The sequence below is a fragment of the Thermomyces dupontii genome (assembly GCF_041956625.1).
Source record: "Thermomyces dupontii strain NRRL 2155 unplaced genomic scaffold VTN31scaffold_5, whole genome shotgun sequence".
Taxonomy (NCBI): domain Eukaryota; kingdom Fungi; phylum Ascomycota; class Eurotiomycetes; order Eurotiales; family Trichocomaceae; genus Thermomyces; species Thermomyces dupontii.
Genome location: NW_027192311.1, coordinates 626,963 through 639,175, shown reverse-complemented (window position 1 = coordinate 639,175; position 12,213 = coordinate 626,963). Strand labels below are relative to the sequence as shown.

The 12,213-nt window shown below is 54.0% G+C and overlaps 5 protein-coding genes across 5 annotated transcripts; 3 read left to right on the top strand and 2 right to left on the bottom strand.

Moving 5' to 3' along the window:
• Nucleotides 1-314: 314 nt before the first annotated feature.
• Nucleotides 315-2,837, bottom strand: VTN31DRAFT_5507 (uncharacterized protein; the record flags this gene model as incomplete). The annotated part of the gene is made up of 4 exons (XM_069406014.1): nt 315-1,094; nt 1,157-2,173; nt 2,227-2,566; nt 2,629-2,837. 4 exons carry the CDS (start codon nt 2,835-2,837, stop codon nt 315-317), a joined length of 2,346 nt encoding a protein of 781 aa, XP_069259664.1.
• Nucleotides 2,838-3,138: 301 nt separating this feature from the next.
• On the top strand, nt 3,139-4,884 carry VTN31DRAFT_5506 (uncharacterized protein; the record flags this gene model as incomplete). Its single annotated transcript, XM_069406013.1, has 1 exon — nt 3,139-4,884. One exon carries the CDS (start codon nt 3,139-3,141, stop codon nt 4,882-4,884), a length of 1,746 nt encoding a protein of 581 aa, XP_069259663.1.
• Nucleotides 4,885-5,154: 270 nt separating this feature from the next.
• On the top strand, nt 5,155-7,182 carry VTN31DRAFT_5505 (uncharacterized protein; the record flags this gene model as incomplete). The annotated part of the gene is made up of 1 exon (XM_069406012.1): nt 5,155-7,182. The coding sequence occupies one exon, from the start codon at nt 5,155-5,157 to the stop codon at nt 7,180-7,182; it is 2,028 nt and encodes a 675-aa protein (XP_069259662.1).
• Nucleotides 7,183-7,527: 345 nt separating this feature from the next.
• On the top strand, nt 7,528-9,308 carry VTN31DRAFT_5504 (uncharacterized protein; the record flags this gene model as incomplete). The annotated part of the gene is made up of 2 exons (XM_069406011.1): nt 7,528-7,566; nt 7,641-9,308. The coding sequence occupies 2 exons, from the start codon at nt 7,528-7,530 to the stop codon at nt 9,306-9,308; spliced, it is 1,707 nt and encodes a 568-aa protein (XP_069259661.1).
• A 174-nt stretch (nt 9,309-9,482) lies between these two features.
• Nucleotides 9,483-12,197, bottom strand: VTN31DRAFT_5503 (uncharacterized protein; the record flags this gene model as incomplete). The annotated part of the gene is made up of 5 exons (XM_069406010.1): nt 9,483-11,138; nt 11,186-11,321; nt 11,383-11,688; nt 11,739-11,986; nt 12,048-12,197. The coding sequence occupies 5 exons, from the start codon at nt 12,195-12,197 to the stop codon at nt 9,483-9,485; spliced, it is 2,496 nt and encodes an 831-aa protein (XP_069259660.1).
• Nucleotides 12,198-12,213: the final 16 nt, after the last annotated feature.

The window sequence follows — 12,213 nt, the reverse complement described above, 5'->3', positions numbered from 1 at the left end:
TGAACGTTATCCATTATCCAGTTTTGAATGTTGGATGAGTTCTGACTCTTTGCTTGCGGGCAACTGTGTTCTTCCTCGTTTCCTAGTGGTATATACCTCTTCGAATTTCTTACGTTGTCATTGTTTTGGTGTCAACTTGTTTATAGCAAGGGACATGATTGCCAAGTGTGTTTCGTTCTCTCTATTTTCTCTCACTGCTATTCTGATATCCATCACGCTCTTTGACTCATTACACTCGACTCCAGACATGATCACATCAATGTTGGGAAGTGAAATGTTATCAAATACATAGGTAGATACACATATTACCTTGTCTATACATCCCGATCAACCTCGTCATCATCGTCATCGTACGACCGAATGCCCACGCGAAACACCTCATCACTCCACTCGGCGAAAGTATCCACATTCCAAATGGCGTCCTCACGACGGTCGCCCTTCTTGGCAACGACGACGTTGTTTCCTCGACTTTTCTCCGACGCCACGTAGCTGTCGAAGAACTCATCGTAGGTCTGGATGACGCGACCCTGCACCGCCCCTACCAGGGTTTCCTTGGTGCGGACGTCGTCCAGGTAGTCGTCGAGCACCTGGCGGAGAACAGGGACCTCCTTTTCAACAGCGCGGCGGACGGAGCTAATCACCTCGCCGGGTGCCACGGTGATGCTGCGCCTCTCCTCCGCGAGCTTGGTGGGCAGCGCGCCCGTCATCCGGGAGGCGAACCCGTTCGTGAAATCGTTGATCACGGTACGCAAGCGGCCGTCGAGCTCGACTTTGGCGTCCAGCATGTTCTCGACCACCCTCGGCAGGAGGCCGCTGCCGACGAGGCGCATCAGGTTCCGCGGGTTGAACAGGCCGCCCCGCTCGCGGAGCTCCCAGAAGGTGTTGGTCACGTTGGAGAAATCGAACGAGATGTCTGGCGTTACGTACTCAATGTCGAAGGCGACGATCTGCTGTTTGAGGATCAGGAGGTGTTTGATCAGGAATAATTGCCCGTCGACCACTGTCTTTTTGCTTGCTATTTGGTTGCTCGCTTGGTGTAATGATAGCGTTGTCTGATGGACGATCTGATGCGCGAGGTCGTCGAAAACGGTAGACTATATTAAATCATTATTGTTAGCAAATCATGAAGGCAGCATTCGGTACGAGAAACTCGTACGTTTACTAATCGGTAGATACGGCTGAGAAGCCAGATTGCTGTTCGCAGTGTGGGATACCAGCCTTGGAATGCAGCTTGAGAGTTGATGTCCCACAAGGCATCCTTTTCTGTCGGATATTCCGCGTCTTCATCAGCAATGGTCGGAGGCTTTGGGAGAGCCGTTTCTGCTCCCTGCCTATCGGCCTTTCTGCCAGACAGAGGAGCTGATGTTCGTCGGCTGCGTGCGGGATAATCGAGGTCTTCCGGCTTTGGCTTGAATTTCTCGATCTCGTTGCGAAGAATGGCCTGGACGCGGAACACCAGGCGGGTCTGCGCATCTTCCAGTATGGGCTGAATGAGAATGGAAAAGTCTAGTTGAGTCGGATCGTGATGTTCGTTATTGTTCTCCTCTTCATTATCGGAGATGTACCGGGTTTGCAGCAGTGTGCAGAGTTGGCACAGCTTGATGAGCTTGGCTTCATGGATGATCCTGGGCTTCAAGTGATCATACAAAGGTTCGCATATTGTTTCTAGAAATCCATATAGCCCTGTTTGGCCGTGGAACCACTCGCCCCATAGCTCAAACTCATCCAGACAAACGCCGCGGACATAGCTGATTCCCGCTCTTGCAAACGCAACCAAATCCTCGGACGTACTGGGAGCCTGAGCAATACTCGCCAACTTTTTTCGAACGAGGGGAATAATAAGTTTGCCCCGAGTTGCAGCGTAGTTGGAGTGCAACTCGTTCATCAGGCTTTGGTACTCGGCCTCCGTTCCTTGATCCGGGTCCACCGGTGGTACAGCTCTCTTTTGAATCTCTAGGCCGATTTGCTTCAAGTCCGATGCTCCGACACGGAACTTTGCATACAACAAGGTAGACATGGTTGTATCGTTCAGTTGACGGTCAGCGACTTTCTTTGAAACCCCAGCGGCTATTTCTCTCAAAGTCGAGACAAAATGCCCTCTGACAAGCGTCAATGCACGTGTCATTAGCAATCTATAACGCGATCGATACGTTTCTGCTTCTTTTTGCTCGGGCTACCCATTGTCAGTTGCGTTCAGATGCCTAAAAGTCGCGGGCCAGCGCATACGTGAGATTCCATATAATCCAGGCATTCGTCTAACCGTCGCAGCATGTCCGAGAACTCCTTTGTGCGAACCGTCTTTCCAGCGCCTGGTGCATTGAGTTTCCTAGTTGCTGGAGCCAAGAAGTCATAGTATTGGAGGTTCTCGCTAATCCCATCCGCCAGTTGGGTATTCCGCTTCTGCGCATTGAGGAGCCCTTCGCATTGTTTTCGGAATGTCGAAGTCTGCAAATCAACCGCCTTGAATGATTCCGAGAGGCTCGAGAGAAGCTCTAGTGTCGAGGATGTATCCGCAAGGAGCGAGTCGAGGTGAGCTTTCGATACTTCGAATTGTCGTAGACATGATCTGATTGGCACGTGGGATTAGAGAGGGCGGCCGTTGGGGTTTACAGAGATTCCCACACATACTGATATTCTTCGTAGCTGGCCTCGAAAAGGTCTTCTTCGACTGTGTCGTACCATTGTTTGAATTCAACCTCACTACTGATTGCGACAGAGTCCGGTTCCTCGTCGATCTTCGCAACGTCCGGCGTTCGCGAAGGTTTCGCTTTTGGTTGCAGCGACAGACCGGACGGGTCACTCGGGCTCCTTGCGTGTCTCGGTTCGGACGGCACCATGGTCATCGAGTCCAGCATAACAAGGGCCCCTCGAGGACGTGACATTTACAGAGTATCTACAACCGGAGCCTCAGGCACAGAGTACTCCTCTATGGCATTGCTGACAATGACAACCAATCAGATGGGTCCAACAAAGGGCCAATCATAGGCCGTGCATTTTGACCCATGTGATCGTGATTCTGCCATTTTTTCCCGCCCAGACGCGACGAGTGACGCTTTTCTTCATCAGAAGCAGCGCAAGTTGGTTGTTTTCGCAATTGAAACTTTACACTCATGAATCTGTGCCTTCAATAGTCCAGCAATGCTTTTAAATAGTCTTCGAAGGCAGGTCGTGGCCGCAAATAGGGCTGCAGCCCACGGCCGACTGCTCGTGAGGAAGATTCCTCGACAATACTACAGCCAGGGAGCACAAACAAACACCAAGAAAGGGTCGCAATGGGTCGGCCCTGCGCTTTTCATGGTCGGAACTTTTACTGCAGCATCGCTGGCATATGCATACAAAGCGGATCTTGGTGCTGTTGCGGCCCCAGGCGCTTCTAACAAAACCACGGTCCAGGAAGCTGCAGAAGCGGAAAGCAAGCTGTCGAAGGAAGCTAGCCTAAATCTGAGTCCCGGACACCAGAAGGTTGGTAGAGGGTTCGAGGATCCGGGCGTGTACGCGTGGGGAGCGAATAGCCATGGCGTGGTCGATCCAAGTTCATCGGAGACTGTCATCAAGACTCCTCGCCGAATCAAGTATTTCGACGGGAAGGTGCTGAGAGACCTCAAGCTTGACCAGACTTCCGGGGCGGCAATTTTGGAAAACGGCGATTTGGTTCAATGGGGAAAAGGTTTCTCGGAGACAAGCAATGAGCCCACACCGACCTTGACGGGCAAGGACCTGGTCTCCTTGCACCTTTCGCGAGACCGCATCATCGCACTATCATCCAGCGGACAAGTATACTCATTACCAATTTCGAAAAATGATCAACAAACTGGACGAAGATGGCTAGAAAAATCCTGGATCCCCAGTTGGTCGTCAAAATCCTCAATTAGCTACAGACTTCTTACGCCACAGTTGGGCCTGGGGGAGAAAGTCGTCTCTATCGCCGGAGGCCTCGACCATGTGCTACTTTTGACGAACTCTGGCCGTGTGTTCTCGGCAGCCGCGGCGACGGAATCATATCCTTCGCGAGGCCAGCTAGGTATTCCGGGACTGACCTGGTCCACACGTCCAGTGGGGCCTGTTGACAGCTGCCATGAAGTGAAAACAGGGCCGGGAACGAAAATTAAACAGATAGCTGCTGGCGATTTTCATTCAATGCTGCTCGACAAGACGGGGCAAATCTACGTCTTTGGAGACAATACTTTCGGCCAGCTGGGTCTTGAACTCGATCCCGCCGCACCATTCCAGGACAAACCAACAGTCCTCCCCTTGAAAAGATTCTATTCCACCAAGAAGTGGCTTGCAAACGTAACTGGGATTGCTGCGGGTGGTGCCAACAGCTTCATCACCGTGGACGCTCGCGCACTGCATCCAGCGTCCGATGATACATCACAAACCCGTGTTTCGGACACCCCCGTTGCTGATACATGGGCACTAGGTAGGGGCATCACCGGAGCCCTCGGTACAGGGCGATGGACACACATTCAGGATACTCCAACAAAAGTGAAAGCACTCAGTGGCCTCAGAGAGTACGACGATGCCAAGGCCCAAGTCACACCCATTCGTCTTCAGCAGATCTCCGTCGGAGCCACGCACGCCGCTGCTGTTCTGGATAACAAGACCCACGTATCTGCGGGAAATATCTCGTCGGTCTCAGATATGAATTGGGGGCGGGACGCCCTGTGGTGGGGAGGCAATGAGTTCTTCCAGCTGGGTACTGGCAAAAGGAACAATCTTCCAGTTCCCACTCATATACAGCCACCTGACGATGTTGAAAGCTTTACTGAGTCTCGATTTCAGCTGCTCCCACGGCACAAGAGCCGGGTTGGAAAACGCACCGTGTCAACGGAACAGAAGATCCAATGCGGACGGCATGTATCTGCCGTATACTCGGCAGTGTAAAATATTGTATGCTAACGACACATTCTATCTTCGCAATAATGGTTGTATTATATCCAAATTGACTGAAAGGATTCTCATCTATCTTAGATATGGAACCACGAAATAATTACGCAGCCTAATTACTATAAGAGGAAGCCGGTCCAAACTGGGGGGACTGCAAACAATGCAAACATATCCTTATCGTGCACGGATCAAACCTGCTTATCCAAAAATTTCCAGATCGCGAACCGGGGCAGGTTTGAGTCGTGTCATTGAAGGGTTTCATCAACAATGCCGCGGGAACGACAAAAAAGAGGCCGTCGGGCCCAGGAAAAAGAGAAGAAGAAAAACCAAGCAAAGCGCAAGCTCGAGGATACCACGGAGGAGCCCGCAGCGAAGCGATCCAAGCCGACGACCGACGATGGAGCTCCGGAGTATATTCCCTTGGAGGACAGTGGTGTTCAGGGAAACGGGCAGGGCAATGATACGCCGTTCTACGGTCTACTCGATGAAGAGGAACAACAGTATCTCTCCGGTGCCGACGAGGTGCTCGAATTGAATCAGTTCCGGGACGAAGAGGAGCGTAGAATCTTTGTTCAGAACGTCTACGAGGAGATCAAGGGCAAGGAGTTGAAGATTGCATGCAGCCAATCATGCTCACGGCTGATGGAGAAACTCATCATGTTGTCCGACACACGACAAGTGCGACGGCTGTTCAGCAGGTTTCTCGGTCATTTCCTGCATCTGGTTCAACACCGCTTCGCTAGCCATTGCTGCGAGACCTTGTTCATCCGGGCGGCGCCCGCGGTCACGACAAAAGTTTCGAAAGCAAAGAAGGCTGCTGCCGCGAACGCTCAGGAGGAGGAGGAACCGAATTTGACATTGGCGGAGATGTTCCTGCATGTTGTCAAGGAACTAGATGGCAATTGGGGCTATCTTCTCACAGAGCGGTTTGCCTCACACACTATTCGAGTTCTACTTCTTGTGCTAGCGGGCGAGCCGGTGGACGTGTCGTCGACCAACTCGGTGGTAGCAAGTAAAAAGAACGAGAGGCTCGTCGTACCGGGCTTGCAGTCACTAGATGAGACAGGTATTTCTCGAAAACGACAAGTGCCGGAAGAATTCGTCGACACCTTGAAAAAGATCATGCATGATATGACCGCAGGGCTCGACGATACCTCTTTGAAGGCACTGGCTACCCACCCTCTTGGAAACCCCGTCCTGCAAGTTCTACTATCAATCGAACTAGGCGCCTTTGGGAAATCGACAGCGAAGGATCCGAGATCGATTTTCAGACGGTTGATCCCAGATGACCAATTGGAGGAAGGCTCTCCGAGCGCAGTATTTCTGTCAGGTTTGCTCTATGACCCAGTTGGTTCGAGGTTGGTGGAAGCAATCGTGCAACTCGCGCCGGGCAAGCTCTTCAAGAGCATCCACAAAAATATCATACGTCCGCGGATTTCATCACTATGTCGCAACGAGATCGCCGGCTACGTGCTCATTCGAGTACTTGGCAGAGTCGGCCGAGATGACCTACAAGATGATATGCAGATGATCCTTCCTGAAATGGCTTCGCTCATCGAGAGATCACGACTGGTCATCCCAAGGACGTTGATTGAACGGTGCTTGGCCCGAAACGTTGATACTCATGACCTTGCCAAGGCTATCGAAGCGTCCTATGACCAGAACCCTGCCATCCGGCTCCGCCAGATCCTCAGAATTGGAGAGCCCGGTGCCGAATCAAATTCTGGGACTCCTTCTCCAGAGAAAACGCATGGGTCATTGCTAGCACAGACTATGCTCGACGCTCCCGGCCCAGTGAGCGAACTCATCTACTCCGGTCTCCTGGATACCGCAATTGACGGTATCATCTCAATCGCATGCGATCCAACCACCTCTCATGTCCTACAAAAGGCGCTGACCGCGCAAACCTCGACCCCGCAATTCCGACGACAGCTAGTTCCCCGATTCTACGGCCATATCAAGGACCTGGCCATGGACTCTAGTGGCTCACATGTTGTGGACTCCCTTTGGCACGCGACGGCGGATATATTCTTTGTGAAGGAGAGGCTCGCGCAGGAGCTTGCACATCACGAGCTTGCGCTGCGTGACACATTTGTCGGGCGGGCTGTTTGGAAAAACTGGTGTATGGATTTGTACAAGCGAAGGCGTGGTGAGTGGAAGATGAAAGCGAAGAATCTGGAGGTGGAAGGCGACGGCGAACAAGAACAGAGGCCGAAGACGAAGGTGGACATTGCTCGGGAAAGATTCGTCCAGAGGCAGGAGAAAGCGAAGCTGGTGCAGGGGGTGCGGTCATGAAGCCATTTGTTGGTAAACACTGTGTAGCGGTTACACACGGCAAGACACGGTGTGATCGGCGGCACTTTGATGTATCATCCTTGTAGATAAGCCTGCTGTAGATATCATTCGTGCAATCTCATCGTTAAAAACATCAAGATCATATAAAAACGTCATGAATAACACGAAGCCCGTTGAAGGATTCGAAATGATGTCACTCGGCCCGAGAGCCGCTCTCGTCTCCCGATGTCCCCGGATGGCGCAATCGCGGGGAAGACTTTTCGCCAGGCGACCCAGTTTATCAGTTCATGGCTTGGACTTTTTCCAGGCTGCCATAGTTGAAGCCGGAAGAAGCGAGACACAATAATGCCGCCAGCAGTAGATCGCGCAGAGGGAGTGCAGGCTGTAAGAGCTCGCCCATTTGATCCGCCAACTAACATAGCACTGTGGGCTAACAGCGATCATCCGATCCAATCCAGCTTCTGAATGCGGTCCAAGACCTTCTTATCCCCTTCATTCGCTCCGCTGACGAAGACCAAGCACCTGAGGACCCGCAGCAGAATGGCCTGCAAACGAATGGCCAGCGCGGCACGGCCCTAGTTGACACCAAAAGCCCGGAGGAGCTGCAGAAAATTCTATCCTTGGACGTTCCGGAGACGGGCCGCGGCCAGGCCGGTCTTTTGCAGGTAGTCGAACAGATCCTGCGATATTCCGTCAATACCTGGCACCAGGGCTTTCTGGACAAGCTGTATGCCTCGACCAATGCGCCCGGCGTGGCTGCAGAGCTTATCCTCGCTACGCTCAACACCAACCTCCACGTCTACCAGGTCTCACCAGCGCTTACTCTGATCGAGAAGTTCACCGCAAAGCGCCTGGCGGCGCTGTTTGGACTCAATGGGCCGCATGCGGGAGGTATTTCGGTTCAAGGCGGCTCCGCGTCCAATCTGACGTCGATCGTGATCGCCAGAAACACACTCTATCCAAATACCAAAACGGATGGCTACGGCGATCGCCGCTTCGTCCTCCTCACGAGTGATCACGGCCATTACAGCATCGGGAAGGCCGCGCAGGCGCTCGGCTTCGGCAGCAACGCGGTTTGGGAGGTTCCCGTTGACCAGCAGGGTCGGATGATCCCGTCCGAGCTGGAGAGGCTCATTATCAAGGCCCGGGAAGAAGGGAGAACACCGTTCTACGTCAATGCCACAGCCGGAACTACGGTGATGGGATCATTTGATCCGTTCGAGGAGATTGCCGAACTGTGCCAGAGATACGGCCTTTGGTTCCACATCGACGCATCCTGGGGAGGGTCGTTTGCCTTCTCCAACCGCCAAAGGCACAAGCTCGCCGGCGCCGAGCGGGCAAACAGTATCGCAATCAACCCTCACAAAATGCTCGGTGTGCCAGTGACATGTTCCTTCCTGCTGGGCGCGGACCTTCGGCAATTCCACAAAGCCAACACTCTCCCCGCCGGCTACCTGTTCCACAACGCCGACTCAGAGGCGGACGGCCAGCACCTGGCCAATGGGGCCGATGCCGAGGCCGGATCCTCACCCGAAGTCTGGGACCTGGCCGATTTGACACTACAATGCGGCCGGCGCGGAGACTCGCTCAAGCTGTTCCTCAGCTGGGTGTACTACGGCACCGAGGGCTACGCACGACAAATTGACCAAGCATGCGACGTGGCTCGGCACTTGGCCACGCAGATCGCACAACACGGCGACTTCGTCCTGATCAGTGAGAACCCGCCTCCCTGCCTGCAGGTCTGCTTCTACTATGCGCCTGGCAAGCAACTGCCCTTTACGCCCGCCGACTATGCCGACACCGACAAGCGCGCGGCGAAGAACAGCGCCGTCACCGAGGCCATTGCCCGCGCCATCGTTGGGCGGGGCTTCATGGTTGATTATGCGCCGCCGGGAGCCGGCGACAAGCATCTGGCCGGGATGGGCAAGTTTTTCCGGTGCGTTGTGAACCTGCGGACGACCCGCGCGACGGTGGACGGATTGATCCGTGCCATTGAGGAGGTCGGCCCGGGTATCGTGCAGCGGCAGAAACATGTGGCGCAGCTCTCGGCGAGGGCGCCGCTCTCGCAGGGAGAGATTCGGAGAAAGAATCCCGCGGAACGGGGCCATGGGCCGGTTGTTCAATAGAGATACATAGATGGTGATACGTACTGTACCGTAGCTGATGTACAGGGAGCATACAATGATTAGACTCAATGTAAATACTCTCTTCTTCGATGTGGCATCTCACTGAAGGTGTAGAACTTTGCATTGCGATAGGTACTATGCCTAATCTGTGCTTGACTCGGGTTATCATTATTTTCAACTTCGAACCTCGACCCGCCTTTCCAGCACCGCCCGTGCCTCTGCCTCCGTCAAATTGTCCAATTCCAACTCCGTCAAGACCTCCCGCGCACTCTCATTGTTCGCGAATAATCTCTTCTCCGCCTCCCACAGACCGAGCGCCTTCTCAGCAATCAGCACGTTCGAGTCCTGCTCGACCGGTCCGGACTGCCGCGTGATCCGCAGACAGAGAAGCGTCAGCCCATCGCCGAGTTTCCGCATGACGCGTCTGGAGGAGAACGATGACGAATAGTTGTGATGGTGGCCCAGCGCGCTGTCGACAACGCTGCAGATGTGCTCGACGTCGCTGGCCAGCTGGGACGCGCCCGCGGCGGAAAACGTGTGGCGCAGGAGGACGTTGTCCCACAGGTGGCTCTGGACAGAGAGGAGGACGTGTCGGATAATTCGGTGGAGAGGGGCGCTGCCCAATGCGCCGGCGAGGAAGGTGGCGTTGGCGGACAATACTCGGATTGCAGGAGTTAGGTCAGGAGTCGGAGGGTGCGGATAGGAGGACGCAGAGGAGGTTGACAGCGACAACCATGTCGAGACCCGAGTGTATGGCTTGAGAGCAGATTGCACCTCAGACGAAAAGGTGGAGATGATGATGTTCTCCGACCGCTGTCGCAGCCGACGGTAGGCAGAGGCTGTTTCGTCAAAGAGCGCGCCGTCGACGGTGGAGGTGGTGGCAGCTGCAGCAGAGGCCTGCCTGAAGCCGTTCGAAAAGGTCTCGGCCACAGCTTGCGACGTCCGTTCGGCGACCTCCGCGACAGACATAGGGCCAACGACATTCTTGCCCCCGCTGGTGTTTCGTCGAACGCGTTCCTGGAGCTCGTTCCATAACTCCAGGAAGAATACGTCGTCGCTCCAGTCCTGCATTTTCTTCTCGAGGTATTCGGCGCTGCCGAAGATCCTACAGAGTCGCTCAAGACCTGCTACTCCCTCGAGACTTCCTTGCGAATCGGCGCCCTGCACCGTCCGCCCGATGGCTGATGTCATGGCGAGATACGCTTCGAGTCCAGAATGCAACCGTTCATGAAATTGGTCAAAGATCGTGATCTGGATGTCGATCAAGAAGCGTAGTTTCTGGCTAAAGGAGGATAGTGGTCGGTAACGGTCCGTAATGGTTTCCAATAGATCATTCACGCGAATGGCCGCCTTGGTCGGCTTCGTTGCGTTCGGCTCGACGCCGTCGTAGTCGATATGCCCACTGTCCGCGGTATCGATGATGTCCTTGTACCGCGACAGGGCAAATTCCTTCTCGACCTGCAGCCATCGGTCGAACCAGTTGCCTTTGGTCAGAACCTCCCAAGCCAAGCCCTTCCATTGGTCTGGCGAGTATGGATCCGGCAGATAGCCCCAGGTGTCGCGGAGATCGGTGTCGAAATTCATTAGTTCGTGAATAAAGTGGCTTAGAAGCTGAGGGCTGGCTGCTATTTGAGGAACGAACGTGCCGATCTTCTGTCGTACCATCGAAAGGAGCGCCGTTATGAACGCATTCGTTGCGCTCACGAAATGCCATTCAAGATCGCGTCCAACGGTCTCTGCCCGTCGGTCAAGAATGGGCTGCAGATGCGTGGCAATGAAGCTTGCATAGATACTAATCAAGTCTGACACATGTGACAGGAAGTACTCAGGCTACGATATGTTAGCCAGGGCTTGAAGGGTGAGTTTGCCATCCGCACCTTGTCCAGTCTGTTCGTAGGCTTATTTCCGCTGAAATGGTACTTGAAACGCAGCTCCAGCGGATGTACCATGACTTGTAGAGGCAACAAGATCGGAGGCTCGTTGTCTCGACCGCTTGATCGGACCGCTAGTTCCCTGTTCTGTATCAGTATACATGCAAACAATCAAGCATCACCACCTTGGGGTCGGATCATACGGCTCTTGTAAGTCCAGCAATAGATCAACCCATGTCGCCCATTCGTGGAGGTATTCCTCGTTCAACACGAGGTCTTTCCGAGGCCACTTCAACTTCTCCAACGCTCGTTGTATTTGTTCGCTGAAATCCGCCTGGAGTTGCTGCTTGACCGCCAAGGCCAGCTTTTCCGTGTGATCGACGAGGTGCGGCGCAGCACCCTCAGCGCGGACCTGGGCATCTTTCAAGGCCGATGCGGTTCGTCGTAGTCGTGCGTATGCGGACACGGCTGTTTTGGGTGCAGATTTGGAATTGGCCGTTGCTTCCTTACTATGCGTGGTCAATCGGGAATGCCATCATCGCGATCGATCGCGTCGTACCTCAATTGCTCCACGTCTTGTAACAATGACAGGTAGCCTTTCGCCACGTCGAGCCGGCGGAGCTTCTCCATGCTCGACTCGAATATACGTACTGCATCGTCGCTGGTTTCCGACTGGGTGATGATCTTCAATCTCCGGTCGATGTCCGCTTGCTGCCGGTTGAACGTCTCGACTTGTTTTCGGACTGCGTCGCAGTGATCGTTCGACGCCTTCGTTGCTTTCGCGAGCGCCTCTTGTGCTTCGGCCAGCTGTGAGGAGAACTCTTCAGTCAAGGTTCGTTTATTGCAACGAGTTTGAGTTTGAATGTACCTGTTTCTGCTGCAACTCATGCTGGGCGCGGAGGTTTGCGAGCAGCGAGTCGAGCCCGTCAAGGTCTGATGTGGATTGTATTTTGTCATTCAAGTAATCCTCCACTCTGGCCGCCTCTTGTGAGGGCAGCTGGGACAAGGACGCTGCCATTGTTGTGAACGTTGGT